This window comes from Cebus imitator, unplaced genomic scaffold (assembly GCF_001604975.1).
Source record: "Cebus imitator isolate Cc_AM_T3 unplaced genomic scaffold, Cebus_imitator-1.0 Scaffold391, whole genome shotgun sequence".
NCBI lineage: Eukaryota > Metazoa > Chordata > Mammalia > Primates > Cebidae > Cebus > Cebus imitator.
In genome coordinates this window covers 122,351-140,067 of record NW_016107706.1, presented here as the reverse complement: position 1 = coordinate 140,067, position 17,717 = coordinate 122,351, and the positions used below count along the sequence as shown (strand labels likewise).

The 17,717-nt window shown below is 42.6% G+C and overlaps 1 protein-coding gene across 4 annotated transcripts in view; it reads left to right on the top strand.

The window, feature by feature from the left end:
• Positions 1 to 17,717, top strand: part of LOC108289080 (myosin VIIA and Rab interacting protein) — a 209,767-nt gene that overhangs the window by 126,295 nt on the left and 65,755 nt on the right. For all 4 annotated transcript variants that reach the window (XM_017508338.2, XM_017508339.2, XM_017508336.2 and 1 more), the window contains 2 exons: positions 919 to 1,072; positions 8,175 to 8,812. In XM_017508338.2, coding sequence (XP_017363827.1) covers positions 919 to 1,072; positions 8,175 to 8,812 — 792 coding nt within the window. The remainder of the gene's footprint in view (positions 1 to 918; positions 1,073 to 8,174; positions 8,813 to 17,717) is intronic.

Sequence of the window (17,717 nt, the reverse complement as noted above, 5' to 3'; positions counted from 1 at the left end):
CAAAGGAGCCTGAGTTTCAGATCAGGACATTGTTTAACACTGTGATCACAGATGCTTTTGGTAGCTTTGTGAGTATGCCCTTTCCCTTCTAAGATTACTAATGTAAAAAAAAACAAAATAAATAACCAGTAAAATATAATTCCTTCATTAAATGGCAAAGGAAAACTTGTCTCTTTCTGTTTGATAAAATTCTCTATACAACATTTGAGCTTCACAATACAACATATATATATATATATATATATATATAATGCATGTATATAATGTATATATGTATATGATGCATAGATATAATGTGTGTATATATATATATATAATATATATATATATATAATGCAGTTCAAATGTGTTCCTGTCAGTCCTTTGAATTTCCATTTCTGCCACTTTTTCTTAGGTTAGAGTTTGTTTTTTGTCCTTTAATTCAGGGACTACATGAGAATATGTTGCAGTAGTCCTTTGTTGTGGACAGATCATACCTAGCTCAATTCTCTATTTTAGCATGTACATTGTGCTATAACTGTATCAACGCTGTGAGAACTCTTCAGTTTGGAGGTCTTTGAGGAGAAGATGCTTTCCATTTTACATGCCCTAGAGCAACTCATCACGCACAGTTGGCCCTGAGAAATATTGGCCACAAAAGTAGTGGATAAGGAAGAACCATACGAGAGCTGGCCCCATAAGATTCCACTACATCTCATTCTGTCTACTAGGCCTGGCTGACTCACAAGGGGATAAACATTTGTGCCATTACATGGCATTATATTCTGATTTGCAGTTTTTAAGGCTCACACCAGAAGACCCATTACCATTAAACATGTTTTCTCCATACTCTACAGTGTCTGCCCCCAAAAGCTGAAGGCACACCTCCCAGGCACTGTTCCTTATGAGCTCATTCCTTCCTCCCTTTTCTTTCCACAGCGGTCCCAATCTGCCTTCTCAGTCACTGGAGAAGATGCCCTGAAGACCCCTCCAGTGGAGGCTGCACCAAGGCAGCCAAGGGACCAAGGCCAGCATCCGAGAGCTGAGTCTGCTCTGCCCAGCTGGAAGAGCGTGGACAGACTGGATGAAACAAGTAACTGTTTTAAGTAGCATCTGGTTGGTATGTGGGTTTCAGAAGTGTGGTTTGGAGGCTTCTCAGCTATTGCATGGCCACTCAGCACTTCTTCCCATAAGTCTGAACTGGCATGTGTCTCTCTGGGCCACCAAGTCATGAGGCCTCCAGCACAACACACAGTGTATATACTGTGATTATGTTCTCCACCCAGGCAGTTTTCTTAGCTGCTCTGGCAAAATGAAGGCTCTTAGGGTGTCATCATATTCTATGGTCTGTGCTGAGACCTATGGGAGGGGGGTGGGAGGCTCCTGGACAAGTATGTCCAAATCACTCCACTGCACACCCCACTTCAGGTGCCTGTTCTCTGTGGACTAGGAGAATGTGTCTTATGTAGGCCAGGAGCATTAAACCAACCTCTCATGGCATTTCAACTTTCAAAGGAATTTGGGTCCTAGCATAGGTCTGGTTTTATGGATGTCCTTTCTGAAACTGTAAGTTAGTTAGGGTGGCATATGCACTAAAGCAAGTAAACTAAATATGTAAGCGGCTTAATGCAATTATTTTCTTTTTCATCATACCACAGTGCAGTACAAGCACCCCTGGCTGGTGGAAGGCCTTCAGAGGCCAAGGTACAAGTTTCCCACCTTGTGGCTCTGTCATCCTCCAGGGCCTCTGAGTCTTTTGTGGGCTTATCCACATTCAGACAGCAGACGAAGGAAGGCAGAATGGAAAAGACAGGCATCTTCTTCTTAGCCATCTCAGCAGGGAGGGCTCACACCACTTTCACTCCCAGCCTTTGGACAGGAACTCGTCGTATGGCCCCACCTCAATGCAGGAGACCCTGAGAAATGGCATCCTGGCTGGGAAGATGCATACCAGTAACACGGTTGGGCCATGAAAGAGTCTTTGGTGGGCAGTTGTACATCCCTGGCTGAGGGACATCCTGAGGATGGCACTGCTGTTCGCTGGCACCTCTGCTCTTGCTGCTTCCTCCCCATAGAATGTCCTGCCTCTATGTGGGGCAAGTCAGCTGCCTCTTTAGAGACTCTTCAACGTGTGAGCCTTTTTGACATGTGGTCCTTTATAAAGCTGTTGACTCACGTAATCCCTTAAAATGAAGGGGCTCAAATGAACTCACTCATTTTCCTAAAGTCTCACATCGGAAGACCCTGAGATGCTTGGACCCATCACCACAGGTGACAGCTGAGGGCCATGAAACCCCAGTGCTCAGGGGGCCTCTTGGTCTACACAAATGTCAGAATAAATCTTCCCCCAACCCCTGCACCGGTCTAGTCCTTTCTTCCTGTGTCCTGCATACACACACTGTGAAGGGAGGCCAGGCATAGTTGTCTTCACATGAAGAAACCATAAACAGTATTCTCATCCCATGGCATATCAGATCTACACCCCTTTCCTGAACAACAGAAAAGATTAACAGCAGCTTAGCCATCCTAGTAATAAGCTTTTAAAGATTCTGCTATTATTTCTACTGTAAAAAGGAAAAGATTTAACCAACGATTAGAGAAACAAAACCCATTGTTATCACAGTGCAAACTGTTAGAAAACATTAAATATCTTTTAACTGTCATTCTAAAGATTTACCAAAAGAGATTATATTAACCTTTTAGTACCTATCAATAGAACCTGCAGGGCCATGACTTTGCAGAAATTCTGCAGCACATACACGTTTCTTTACTTGTGTATATGGTGTTTGTTTGGGGGTTTTAAGTGCATTTTTCTTTCTAGATATGTCTTTCTTTCCTCCCTGCACCCTCCCAGTCTATTCATATTCACATTCATTCATTAATTCATATTCTTGCTCGCTCTCTTGTCTTCTCCCTCATTTTCTCACTTCGCTTTCCTTCTCTATGGATTGCAAATGCACACAGAGAAGGGACTGTTAGATTCCACAGAGCACATGAGAATACCACATAATAGAACTTCAATACACAATACCTAGCTTTTTTAAATCACTTTAAAACATACAGATTCCATATGTAGGCACTATTTTATTTTTCCTCCAACAGCATTGCTAGACACAGTCATTATTTGGTTTTGCAGGTAAGAATATTGATGAACAGTGAAGTTAAGTGACTTGTTCAAGACCCCACAGCCAATGTAAGCAAAGCTGGTCCTTAAATCCAAACATCAAGACTCCAATTTGCAGGCTTTCAACTCTTGCATTTTAAGTGTCTCTCTACCATACAAATAAACAAAAGCTATCATTTCAAAATCCAGACTTGCAAAGTGATAAATGTGTAGAATATTATGCAAACAACTACTACAAGGTGCTGTATTTCACAAAATAGTTTCCAACTGGATTATGAACATTCATAATAAATTTGCAAAGGAATTTTGTTTTCAAAACATGATTTTGTACATAATCTTCTGTAAAATTAGGTACTCATAGGTAATTTTTCAGTTGTATATAAACATAAAACTTAGTTCCACAGCATGACACACCCAAAAAAAGACTTTACATTCTGCTCAAAAATCCATGCATCTCTCAGGATGAAGATTTAAATTTTTTGAAAAAGGACTTGGGTGGAAAACTTCTGGTTTTTCTGAGGAATTTTTAGCCCTTGACATGCCAAACTGTCCATGCCAGCCTCAGAGGTCTTAAGGGATGTCTGAAACATTTAGCAGGAAGCAGATTATTCCTACAGGCATTGCTCAGTCTCAGTTGAGTAGGAACGTCAAACAGAAGAGTCCCGGGGTGGAGGTCATCTTAGAAAGTGAATGCCCACTGGGCTATATGTAGCAGCTGTGTTTATGCCTCTGAAGAAGGGTTGATTCAGGAACCTGCTAGTGCACAGCTGGGGTTAGTCTTAGGGACACTGGTTTGGGTAAACCATAGTAACTCTGCTTTCAGTCTTGAGAGTGCCTATAGCAGTTAATGGGTTTCTCCCAAATGCATTTTCACTTTGTAAACCTTGGTTGAGCATCTACTGTATACACTGCATGTGCTCAGTGTTGGGGAAATAAAGATTGGGGAATCGTCACTGCTCTGGGGCCACTCACTGAACGTTAGTTGTCTGCACGATAACGGAAGAGCAGGAATTTGGAGAAAGGAGAGGGTGGGGGAGCAAGATCCCCAAGGGGTGTTCCTGATGGACTGAGAGACTGTGGTATTGGAGCGCAGGTGCAGCTTTGATGATGGAGATCAACAACAACTGAAGTTTCCACACGGTTGGGTATTCAGGGAGCCATCTGTGTTTTTGCTAAGAAGGCTGAATTTTTGCAGAGGTAAAAGTTGGCCAACGTCTAGCTTCCACAGAGGCACAAGGCAACCTGGGGTTGTAAAACACAGGAGAAAGGGAGCTGGCAATGGGCTGAATTCCATCTCCAAATATGGTGGGTGCTAGAGCCCAGGGACCACATTTACAACAGGGTCAACCCTGGAGCTGGGTGCTGAGTGGCATTATCAAGGGATTTCCTTCTTTGGATTCTTCCAAGGGCCCCAGGAGAAGCTGTAGACAGCAGTGCTCATTGAGAGCTGCACATCAAGAGCCCCATCGTCCCTGCAGCCTTTAGTGCCTGTTTTCATTAACAAGTAGTCTTCATGTTCCCAGGATGGGACACAAAGCTGGCCAGGGGCTAGGGGCACAGCAGTGAAGAAGACTTGGCTCTGCCCTCCAGGAGCTGATGGTCAGGATTGAGGGGTGGGGTAGACAACTGAGAAAATAAACTATAATATAGTTTGAGTGTTAAGCAATAAAAGATGTTGGCAAAGCTCAGAGAGCAGAATAGCCAGCTCCTTGAGGAAGGAAGTCCAAGCACAGGCAACTGACGAGCAACGTGTGAGTTGTCTTGAAGACAGTCCAGAGAGCAGCCTCAGTGACAGATTAGAAGGCCCAGAGGACTTTGCCTTTCTTCTCAGAGTGAGCACTCAACAGCCATGCTCGGAGTCCGCTTTGCATCATGTGGGTATTTTGGTTTGACTTCCACCAGAAGCAGACCCTAATATCCTAATATAAGAATCTGAAGACCTGTAGTTTATTTGGGAGGTGAGCCCAGAAAACACACAGAAAGGAGGAGAAACGTGAGACAAGGAAAGAAAATCAGGCAATAAATGACTTGTTACTAAGCAGATGGCCACTGTGGGTGGCCGGAGCTTGACCCCACTGGGGACCCTGGGAGCCAGTGTAGACGACTCACCTGCCTAACAGGCAAGAGAGCTGGGATGCTTAGCCACCAGCTCCCCTACTCACTGGCTGAGGGCTGCTCCCAGGAGGTGATGAATCCTGGGTACTTCCACCCTGCCCCTGGGGCAGGCAACACAGGCTCCAGTCGCCCGAGCAAGCCTCAAGTGAAGACTTGCAAGGGCTGGCAATTGGAAGTCCAGCTGGCATACACTGAAGTGGTGAGGGCCAAGGTTTAGGGTAGGGCACCCACAGAGCCTGCTACAGGAAAATTCAATATAACTACTTACTAGTCCCGCACAGCCTCATTAGCATTCCTGAGGAACCCTTACCCTGACTGACACTCTCCAGATACAGCATTAGGAGAATGCCGGCAAACAGAAATACTTTTCTCAAGAGACCTGCTATTACCAACACCACAAGTAGAGCCCAATAATAAATGGTAATAATAACCCTAGTAAGCCACTCTTCTGAATAACTCCATTGCCAATGAAAATAGTGTTACTGTATAGTTATTAATATGTAATACTGAATAGAGCCTATCAGATACGTATCTCTTTTCTGTATACATACATATGGAGTGCATGGGTGTTAATTCATAACCAGGTGTTAAGTACTAACGCTAAATCCAATTAAACAGATATAAAATAAAAATAGCTCAGGGCCCTAAGTATAGCAGGCACTAGGATTGATGCTTTGCATGTGTTATCTCAAAATAATCCTAATGACAGCCAAAGGTGGGTCACACTGACCCTACTGTTGGGCAAGAAAGTAGACCCGAGGTGCTCTCTAACCAGGGTCACCTACTAGTAAATGCAGTAGCTGAGGATCAGCCCTGCACCTGCGTGAATCCAAAGCTGTTCTTTGCCCTACACTAAAGCAGCTTCCTTTATTTATAGATAAGGGGAAAGGAGCCATCAGGAATTAATCCTCTTTCTGAGCAGGCATGTGTAACACACTCATGAGCATCCCCTCGTGCAGTCCTCTGACAACCCATTAAGATATTAGCTATATCCTTTTCACCAGTCAGAGAACCGAGGCACACAGGATCACATCGCTGCCTGGTGACTGAGTAGGGCTTCCTCTCAGCTGACTTAGAGGCCACTGGTCTTTCCAAAACCTGGCTCTGGGACAGAGCAGGCTAATTTCCTCTAAGGATGAAGAGATGCCTGAGATCCAGGCCCTGCCTCAGGGACCTTGTCCTCATGCTCAGCAGGTGTGTGACAGCCAGAACACATGGAGGAACATGGAATGAGCCAGCCAGGCCCTCATACCAGGAGAGCTCAGAGAGAAGAGGCCATATCCAGCAGGGAGATGAGAATACACTCCAGGAAAAGGCCATTCTCACCAGTGAGATGAAGTGTTGTAGGTTTGCTAGGGCTTCACTACATGCAAATGGTGGAGGGGGACACTGAAGGCAGGAGCAGCAGGAGAAAGGCCAGTGCGTGGTCTCAGGCTTCTTGGAGGACACTGCTTACGTCAGCCCACTGCCGGGGCCCAGCATCCTCCTCGTAAGAGAGAGCCCCACTTCCTGACTCTCAAAATAAAAAGAACTCGATGTCCTGCCAGTCTGAGCTGCAGTCAGGCAGTGGAAGTGGAACTGGGTCGCTGTTGAAAACATATGTTCCACCAACATCTGAATTCCCCCAAGGCTGTGGTTCTGAAACAGGCTTAGCAGGTACAATGCTCTGTGGGCAGCACTGTGAAATACAGATAGCTTTCATTTCATTATGTGGAGCAGTGGCAGTTTAACTGGTGGAAAAGCTGTGTGTTTTAAATAGCATGAAGGAGGACTCTGCCTCAAGGCCCTACTGCAGCAGGGCTTTAGCTGCTGCAGGCCTTCAGCCCCGAAGCAGATGTCCACACCAACTTGGGGAGTGGTTTCTTCAAAGCCCAGAGGTCCTTATCACTGCCCCCAGGCAGCCCTGCAACAGTCCTGGTTAAAAAAAAAAAAAAAATGATAGCTCCTGCTGGCAACTGCTGCGCCTGAGGCCTCAGTCCTGGGCCGAGTACCCATAGCTAAAGGAGCAGCATGTCATCTTATTCCCACCCCACAGACACTTGGGAAGAAAGCATTTTCCTGTTCTCCTTAAACAAGACAAAACCATTTTTTACCCGTCCACCCTCGGCATGTAGATCAATCCTTGGGAACATGCTCTTGGCAGAACTGAGCCCAGTTTAGACCACTCCAGACCATCGTCACGGCCTGAGAGCTGCTCCGGCTGCCCTTGCGTGGTGCCTTACGGCTGGCCGAAGGCTTCTGTGGCACAGTCGGTAGCCCAGAGCTGCCTCAGAGTCAGGTAGAGGATGCACCTCGAACTCACTCTACAAGTTAGCAGCTCTGTGACCTTTGACAAGTCACTTAACTTCGCTCACCATTTCCTCATCTGTAAAATGAGATTGGAAATACTAAAGCACTTTCCAGAGTGAGGCATGTTCCTTGAGTTAAAAATAGACCTATATGCCTATCTCAGGAGCCTGTTATGAAGCAGAATCTATAAAAGTACCAAGAGCAGATGCGTTAACCTCTGCGGTATGCCAGGGCAGGGAGTGGGATTGTTTCCTATCAGTGAGGGGAAACTGAGGATCCAAGAGACAAAATTGTAGCCCTAGGTCAAGGAGCCAGAAGCTGGTGCTTCCACCTGTAGCCCTGTCCCCTCCCCTTCCAAGTGAGCCCAGGGCAGGAGCAGGGCCGTGCTGAGAAGACTGAGGTGACATCAGCCCAGGTGGACTGAAATGGGAGCCAGATCTCTGAGTTTCTCTCCTTCTGTGAAGCACTGGGACCCTGTGAGCTTTCAGGGGATTCCGTGGGGACCTTGGAACTCTGCCCACCAATTGGGTTTGCCCTTCTGGGCTTCCTAAAGGCACTGCCCTCTAACACCCCCACGAGCCACTCGGGGACATGACAAGTGGCAGCCTCACCTTGCATTAAAGTGATAACGGCCCCTCTCTGCTTTCTCTATCCTCTCCACCCACAGACCTGGCACCAGTTTTGCAGAGCTCCGACGGGAACTGGGTGGCCCTGAAGGATGGTGCTCCACCCCTAACCCGCCTACTGGCCAAGCCTAAGAGCGGGACATTTCAGGCCCTGGAGGTGGCCTCCAGTGTGGCATCTGCCTATGATGAGATGGGCTCCGACAGCGAGGAAGACTTTGACTGGAGTGAGGCCTTGAGCAAGCTGTGTCCCAGGCCCCGGGGCCTGCCCAGGGACCGCCAGCCTCAGCCCACACAGGCCCAGAGCTCTGACCAAGGCCTCATGGCTGCCTCCCCAATCTCTGCTATCTCCCCCAACCCTGAGGCCATGTGCTCTGACTCGGAGACCTCCTCTGCGGGCTCTTCCCGAGAAGTTGGGCACCAGGCCAGACTGTCCTGGTTACAGAGGAAGGCCCCCAGGAACCCTGCAGCAGAGAAGATGCGCCTGCAGGGAGAACTGGATGTCAACTTCAACCCCCAGGTGGCTAGCAGGGAGACCTCAGATAGCAGCGAGCCAGAGGAGGCCCCCCACACCACAGACCGGCGGGCCAGGAGGTGGAGAAGAGCCCGACTGGGCTCAGAAGAGCCGAGCAAAGAGCCATCCTCCCCCAGCGCCCAGCACCAGGATCTGGACACACGTCAGGTAATGGAAATGCATGCGTGCAAATGCACACACACTCTTTAGGTAGGAAGTGCCCTCCTCCAAGCACGAGTGCCCTCCTCCAAGCACGAGTGGCATAGAGAGTCCTGGGTTTGGAATCCACAGACCCAGATTCTCATCTTGGTTTTGCTGCTAAGTAGCTGAGTGACTCCAGACAGGTCACATCAACTCTTTGGGACTCCAAGTCCTCTTGGGAGATGACAGCCTAAAATTCAAAGTGTGGTTTGTGAAGTGTGGCCCCCAGACCAGCAGCATCAGCACCACCAGGAAACTCATTAGAAACCTGCAGAATTGGAGATCCTGGGCATGGGGCCTAGCTGTGTCTGTTAGAATAAGGCCTGCTGTTGACTGTACCATGCACTCAAGTTTGACGCCACCAGCCTTAGGTGTAGGGTGAGGGATCCAGAGTCAGGCTGCTTGGGTTCAGATCCAACTGTGTGGCCTAGGGCAAGGCATCTCTCTAGTTCTCAGTTTCCTCATCTGTTAATGAAGATGGTATTAGAACCCACCTCAAAGGATGTTCGTGACAAGTGAAAGAAACATTTATAAAGAGCTAAGCTCTGTCTGAGTGGTGACACTAGGGCTCAGTAAACATTATTTCAATGTTCTGTGATTCTTTAGTCCACAGCAGACCCCTTCTCTGGATCCTTGGTGGTTCTGCCACATGGTTTAGTTCATGAAAAATGTGACCAAAGCCATGAATTCAATCCCTTTACAAATGCACTTGTGTACACACACACACATACACACACACACACACACACACACACACACACACACACACACAAATGGTTTTGCTTACAATTTCAAATAATTCGTGGGCTCCCAACAAGACTAACTTTATATTCTCTAAATATACCCTGCTCATTCCCAGCCGTGTGCCTTTGATTGTGCTGTGCCCTTGCCCTTTCCCCACCTCTTCAGGTGAAGACTGCATATCACTGTCAACCCAATACCACACTGTGTGGAGCCCATTTGCCATGCCCTGTACCCTTAGTTTGGCCAGAAACTGTCCCCTGTGGCTTCAGACAACTCCTGCAGGTCCAAAGATACGGACCATGATTTCACCAGTGTCTTCTACAAGATGTTCTATGAATGCCTCAGACACATCCCTGGTCCTGAGGCCCCCATGAAGATAAATGTGGACTCGGGTCCTCAAGTCACAGAATGTGGCATCACTCCTGTCTGACCTGCTAACATATTGCCTAGCAAGGTCTTTTATTTAGTCCAAGCCTTCACTTTCTCCTCTGTAAAACAAGATCATTAAAAAGCTATCTCATGGGGTTGTTATGATCATAGAATATTTGGCTTTTTTCATAAATGGTTTGGTTCAAGTGTGAATCATTACTGTCTAGCTCAAGTGGACACTGTTGTCCAGAAACGTGGAATGACTCGCCTCAAGGGACGTTCTTGAGGGTTTGTCTGCATGATTCATTTGCAGGCGTAAAATGCCACATCTCCACCTCAACTAGATACCTGAAGCTTTCTGTTTATTCTGAAGTGGGTTGAAATTGGTCTTCTAGTGCTAATCTTTGCAAGGCATTGATAGAGAAAAGGCACTGCCCCTGCCTCCTGGGGAGTGCCCTTGAGCTAATGGCAGTATCCACTCGTCTCCACTAGGTGGGGATGGTGCTGCAATTCCAGAGACATCAAAACCCTGATGTGTTTTTTATTGTTAATTATTATGATTTTTTTAATGCAGGCTCTTGGGCTCAAGCAATCCTTCCATCTCAGCCTCTTAAAGTGTTGGGATTACAGGCGTGAGTCACTACACCAGGCCCTCACCTTTCTAATTCTCCCTTCAATTTCATTTACTAGGGCAGTTTTCTTCTCCAAAATTATGCATTTAAATTATGTACTTACTTTTTAATTACATAAATACATGAATAAAAACAAATGAATATAGTATAATATATTTTAAAAAATTAACATATACAGATGCAGTTCCCCTTGACCACAACCCTAAATCCCTGTCATCTCCACCAAAATGACTACAAGTGCATTGGGTGTGAATCCATGCAAATCTTGTGCATTCATACAGAAAGTACATTTAGAAATACAGTTCAGTGACTGCGTCTGTGTTTTAGCAAAATTGGCAACATGCCATCCCTGTGCTTCCACCGCTTTCTCCTAACAGTGAGAGAGGTGTCACTGAGGCATCACTGACTTACCCACAACAAGTGAGTTCAAAAACAGTCCAATGACCACAACCAAGGAGGTTTTAAGGAGGGAATTTTATTGCCTGCAACAAATAAGGAGGACAGTGGGGATAGCTCCTCAAAGCAGCACTCTCCTGAACAATGGCGTTAACGGGGCTTTTCTTGGGCTGGTTAGCTGAGTCCTTGTGTACAGAAGTGGAGTAAAAGTAGCACTGGTGCTGTTGCCCATCATGCTTCTACATAGTAGCCTGTATAGAAAATGGGGAATAAGCTCCTCCCTGGGAGGAAAGTTCACCAAAGTTCATCTCCAACCCCAGCATCTCTGGATCCAACCAGTTTTTGTTTTTTCCTGGACTGAGCTTTTTCCTGGAACTTTTTGAAACAATAAGAACTGAAGGTGCAATAGTAACAAGTGGGTACTTTTTTTCCACAGTGCATATCCAAAACCCCCAGGACCCAAGGTAACAAGGCACACAGACCTAGGCATTCAACCTCCAAAAGATTTCATCAGAATGGTGTATCAAAGGGGGACTGTGGGGGTTGAGGAAGTCTATCCGGGTGTGCAATAAGGGATGCATTGTCTGGAGAGAAGTTTAAACAATAACAGATCAAATAAAAGTCAGTCTTATTTTCACCTTGCATCATATCCATACAATTCTAAGCAATGCTAGTGATAACATATTCTTCCCGCCTGGGTCAGTGGCTGCCAACACCCAACTCCTTGACCGCCTTGGTTCACCACTGTTTCATAATGCTGGGTATTTAAAGACTTTTTCAGTTTCTTGATTTTACAAACAATACCACAGAGAATAGGATATTTAAAGAGTTTTCCAATGTTTTGATTTTATAAACGATACCGCAGAGAATATCAAAACACAAACCTCTTTATACAAGTACAAGAAGTGGAACTGCTGACTAGAGGAGTATATGGGTCTTCAGTTTTAAAATAGACTTGCAAATTAAGATTTCACCAGTGTCCAAAACTTCCTAGCAATTTACATAGCCATAGCAGTGTGTGAGCATGTTCTCTCATGTTGTCAACAATAGTGTTGTCAGTCTGCTAAATTTTTGCCAATTTTATGTGAAGGCAAAAAACATTCTCTTTGACTAACATTTTTATAATTGCTACTGAAATTGAGCATTTTTCCTGTGTTTAAAGCTACTTGCACTCTTCTTTCATGCATCCCACTGGCCTTGATACGCAATTTACATTTATGTTTTCATCTTATATTTTATTGGACTATTTGTCTTTTTCTTGATTTTTAGAAATTAGTTTTATTTTCTAATTATATAATAGATTTTAGTTCTTCGATGGTTACACGTGAAACCATTCTCTTGTCTGTCATTTTTGCCTTAAGTATATTTTACATACAAAATTTTTTGTTGATAATAATTTATCAATTATTTTTTGTTATCAGTTGTTTCCTTTATTATTTTTGTATTTGGTGCCTTTAAAAGGCCTTAAATTTGCAAGGTTATAAGGACTGTTTTCCCATTTTTTCCTAATCCTTTGTAGCTTTCTATTTTCAATTTAACCCTTTAGACCATATGTACTTTGCCTTTCTGGGTGATGGGGGATAAGATCTAACCTTCAAATTAAGCATTTGTCACCAAATTATTACTAAATAATCTATCATTTATCTGATGGTTTCAGATGCCCCTTTAGTATATTTTAACCTCCTTTTATTTCTGTGAGCCAGTTTGTTTACTTTCTATTTTGTTCCATTGATCTAGAAGCCCTATTCCTGTGCAAATACTATTTTATTTTAATTATAATAACTTTAGAATATATGTTGCTATCTGATGGATGGTGTTCACCATCGTGGATTTTGTTGATGATGATATCATTTTCTAAAAGTTTTTTGGCTTTTCTCAGTCCTTCACATAAATGATTTGTTAAAACCTGCTTAAGTTGCAGAAAAGTCTTTAAGTTTTGACTGGAATTGCATCAAATGTATGTTTCTACTTGAGAATAATTTGTATCTCTATAATATTAAGCCTTTCCTGTCAAGAATGTGGTACTTATTCCCATGTATTTACTTTCAGTGAAGTTTTATGGATTTTTGTTCAGGGCTCTTATACTTTTTGTCAAGTAATTTTTAATTATCTTTTACATTGTGTTGATAAGATTTTATTTATTGCATGTTCTAATTGCTTTTTGCTGGTGTATAGAAATTGTTGATTTCACGTTTACGTCTTATAACTTAGTTCCCTAAGGGATTATCTTCTCAGTTCTAGTAGTCTTTCAGGTGAACATCTTAGCTGTTCCAGATAGATAATCACATTGTCCACAATTAATGACACTTATCTTTTCCTTTCCATTATGTATACTTATTTCTCTTGCTTGTTTTATTGCATTGGTGACAACTTATGCTACACTGTGACATTGTAAGGACATCTGGCATCCTGCCTTTGTCTTGCTGCTGCCCTTAGTGACCTGCTTTCAGTGTTTCACTGTTAAGTGTGATGCTTGCTCTAAGTTTATTAGATATTTTAAAGAATATCTAATAGAGATATAAATATTATATCAATATCTAAAGAATAGAGAAATTATCTATTCCTGACCTACTAAACAGGTTAGATCAGGAATGTGACTGCTTTTTGGCAGTAGATGATCATGGGCTTTTTCTCTTTTTATTTTTATTTCATTTTATTTTATTTTTGAGACAGTGTTTTGCTCTGTCACCCACGCTGGAGTGCAGTGGCATAACCACGGCTCACTGCAGCCTCGACCTTCTGTGCTCAAGCGATCCTCCAGCTTCATTCTCCCACGTAGCTGGGACTGTAGGAGTTCATCACCATGCCTGGCTGGGTTTTTTTTATTATTTCTCTAGAAACAGCATCTTGCAATGTTGCCCAGGCTGGTTTTGAACTTCTGAGCTTAAGCAATCCTCCACCTCGGCAGCTTTTTCTTCTGTAGTCTGTTAAATGACATTAATCAACTTCTCAATTCTGAATCATCTTTTCATTTTCTGTTAAATGACATTAATCAACTTCTCAATTCTGCATCATCTTTTCATTTGTTGCATAAATTTTACTTGATTATGATTTTTTAAATAAAAACCAGATTGCATTTGCTGGTTTCCATTTTATGCTATCTTGTTCAGTTTGGTATCAGGTTATTCTAATAACATGCAAGGATTCTCTATTTTGTATTATTTTTAGAACACTTTATATGACATAATAATTTTTTGAAAGTTTGGGAGAATTAATCTATTAACCTAACTAGGCCTGCTGCATCTTTATAAGGGCAGGTCTTTTACTTTCTTTATAGATTTCTTCTTTGGTTGTTAAAATATTTAGATTTTCTAACTCTTCTTAAATTCACTTTAGTAATTTACATTTTCATAGGCAATCATCTAACTCGTCTAGATTTTCAAATGTGTTGACATAATGTTATACCTAATATTCTTATCATGTTTGAAAATATTTTCTCTGCACTATAGTTCTGCATCCTCTGGTTTATAGATTTTTCTCTCTCTCTTGTTCTCATTCTTATTCTCTCTCTATCATCATCTCTTTTCTTACTTGAATTTATCAGTCTTTTTTTTTTACTGGTGTTCTTGAAGAACCAGCTGTTACTTTCATTCATTTATCCAGGGATTTTTTTTTTTTTTTTTTTTTTTTTTTTTTTTTTTTTTTTTTTTTTTTTTTTTTTTTTTTTTTTTTTTTTTTTTTTTTTTTTTGCTTCCTAGTCTGTTAATTTCTACTTTTATATTTATTAACATCCTCTTTTTACTTTCTTGTTTTCATATATATTTTTCTATATATTCTGATATACATTTCTAATATAGCTAATGAATTTTCCCTCAAATTCAGTTTTGCTTCCTTCCTACTAGCCTTGATATGCAATGTGCCCATTTTCAAACTTTTCCAAGTAATTGATCATTTCCAGCGTAATTCTCATTTTAATCAAATTAAGTTAGTGAGATGGATAGCACTTTGCTTTGTTTTTGCATTTCGTTTTGGTTTGTCACTGATTTTTAGTACACATTATGAATAATGAATATGGCTCATATGATTGCTAATGTTGGGAATTTGTTGAGATTGCCTTTATGATTGAATAAATGGTTAGTTTTTGTGAATGTTTTATGTGTGTTTGGAAGGAACACTGTTGTCTGCTTTTTGGAGACAAAACTGCATATGTATGTATGCACTGTTCTGGGCATTACAAGACGAGGTCTTGTCTCTTGAAGCTCACATTCATTTCCCTTCATTTCTCTAATTTTCTGCACTTATTTACAGTGTCTTTATTGTTCTGTGGTTTTCTGAATTCCTATCTTTTTAGAGTCTTGTGAGGGACTCATTTTAGGAGATGCAAAAGTACATCTGTCATGTCACTCCCTGCTAGATGCTTCACCTCACGAGCCAAGATTAGCAGCCAAAGCCAGCTGAGAGCAGGAGTCCTTTCCCGCAGTCTCTACCTTATCCCTGGCCTCACTCACTGGACACATACCTTTGCACGCCTTGCCTCCATGCTAGGGGTCTCCAACCTTTTTGGCACCAGGGACCAGTTTTGTGGAAGACAGTTTTTCTATGGATTGCAGCAGGTGCAGGGAGGTGAGGGATTGTTTCGGGATGAAACTGTTCCACCTCAGATTATCAGGCATTAGTTAGATTCTCATAATGAGCACACAACTCTCATCTCTCATGTGTGTAGTTCACAATAGGGTTCGTGCTACTGTGAGAATCTAATGCCACTCCTGATCTGACAAGAGGCAGAACTCAGGCAGTGATGCTGGCTCGCCCACCACCTACCTCCTGGTGTGCGGCCTAGTTCCTAACAAGCCACTGACTAGTACCAGTCTGTGGCCCTGGGGTTGGGGACCCCTGCTTTATGCAATCCATAATCATAAACTGCTGAACACACTCTTCTGTCCTCCTAAACCCAACCCCCTGATGGACATAGATGGGCTAAAACCCCATCTCTTTTGAATATTAATTCTGCCTTTGCAGAATTAATGCAATTGTAATTCTGCAAGTCCAGACTTCAAATGCAAGTCTATGTCTGCTTCTGTGTTTTCAGTTTTTCTGCAGTCTTTTGTCTTATCTCCCCATTTCACCTTATCCTGTAGTGTTTTAGTCTAAGTGCTTAAATCTTATAGCTTTTTACACTGCTTAATTGAAAATCTGCATTCTTCAGTGAGAATGCAAAACTGCTATTAGACATCGTGTCCTAGTTGTTAGTAAAATTCACATGAATGTCTTAAGGCTAACTAGTTTCCTTTTCTCTGCAATATTTTTCCATGAGTTCCACGTTAACTTTTCCCGTTAGCAGTTCTTAAATGAGGATAACACTTTCCCACCCTCATTGTTTGCCAATATCTAATGCCCTCAAATCATTTCCACTCTGCTAGCTTAAGATAGGGGATTTTCGTTCTACTCTTACTGCCTCATGTTGTGTTTCTCTGATCAGATGGCTAAGAACCTAGCCACAGTATGGAATATACACATAACGAATGAATGAATTAGAAACAGCAGACACCATCATACACTTTGCATGGTTTTTGGAGTCTCTGCCCCAAGGCTTACACTTCATCACTACACCACCCAGCATGCAACATGGTACCATGACTAGTTCTTCTTCCTACCCACCTAAATATTTTAGGGTAAATACACTTTTACAGTAGCTATAAAACAGGGAAGCACTGAGGGGAGTTGGAAGTGAGCTTATCCTCGGATGCTTAAAAAGTCCCACTGCCACCATAGAAGGTTCAACTGTGGTGTTTTTGTTTGTTTGGTGTTTGTGTTGCTTTGTTTTATGGTGAGCATTTATCTTAATATTCCTGGACCAAGATTTGAGGTGGAAAGAATACTGGAAGGAGGGTCAACGATTATTCTGACTGCTTAGAAAAGGGAGAGAGTGAATGGATCTCCAAATGTACTTGTGAGCCTTGTATTTAATTTTTAAAATGTCCCATTCATTTACTGGCAGCAAGCGGCCTTCCATTGCTTTCTAGTGTTGTGGGTTTTCATCTTTTTCTGTATCTTCCCACACAGTTTTGGTGGAAATTTTATGTGAAAGATGTTTACCAGATACCATTTTAAAATGGAAACCTGCTGATTAATTTTTTGTTGATTGAGACTTCAGGATCGCAGGAGGCTGCTATTTTAATTTCCTCCAATATTTCATTTTTGGTTGTACTCATTAGTGAAACTTGTTATCTTGGGGTAAATTTTCTCCCGTCTAGCATTCTAGGTTCTAATTATTCTTTAAAAATGTGTTCAGATCTTGTCCTAGTGAAAAACTATCAGTTCTTTATAACTAATCATCTGTAAATATTCCTTTATTGAATAAGTGTATGCCTGCCTTGCTCCAGAAATAATTTTAAGTGGCTTACATAAATATGAACAGGAGAAAACAAAATAAAATATAATGATGAAAAAGTGGACAAAGGGAAAACCAGAGTAGGAAAGATAAGATGAAGCTAGCAGTAATGTTAGTTCACAAAATGGATGCAATGAATCTTAAGCAAGAAATACCAAAAATTTGTCTCTGAGTTTCTAGAAGACAACAGAAGGAGCGTGAGTGACATGAGCAGTTTCCTGAGTCATAGAAGCACTAGTTAGAACAATGAGTTCATTCCTTAAAAAATGCTGCTCTTGGACCTAAAATCTAAGAGAAACTCATCCTTTGGATCCTTTTGGAGAGGATATAGACTACAGCAACCCCTGCTATAAACTGTTTCCACTGGATTCACACTTTGAAAGCTGTTTCTCATAATGTC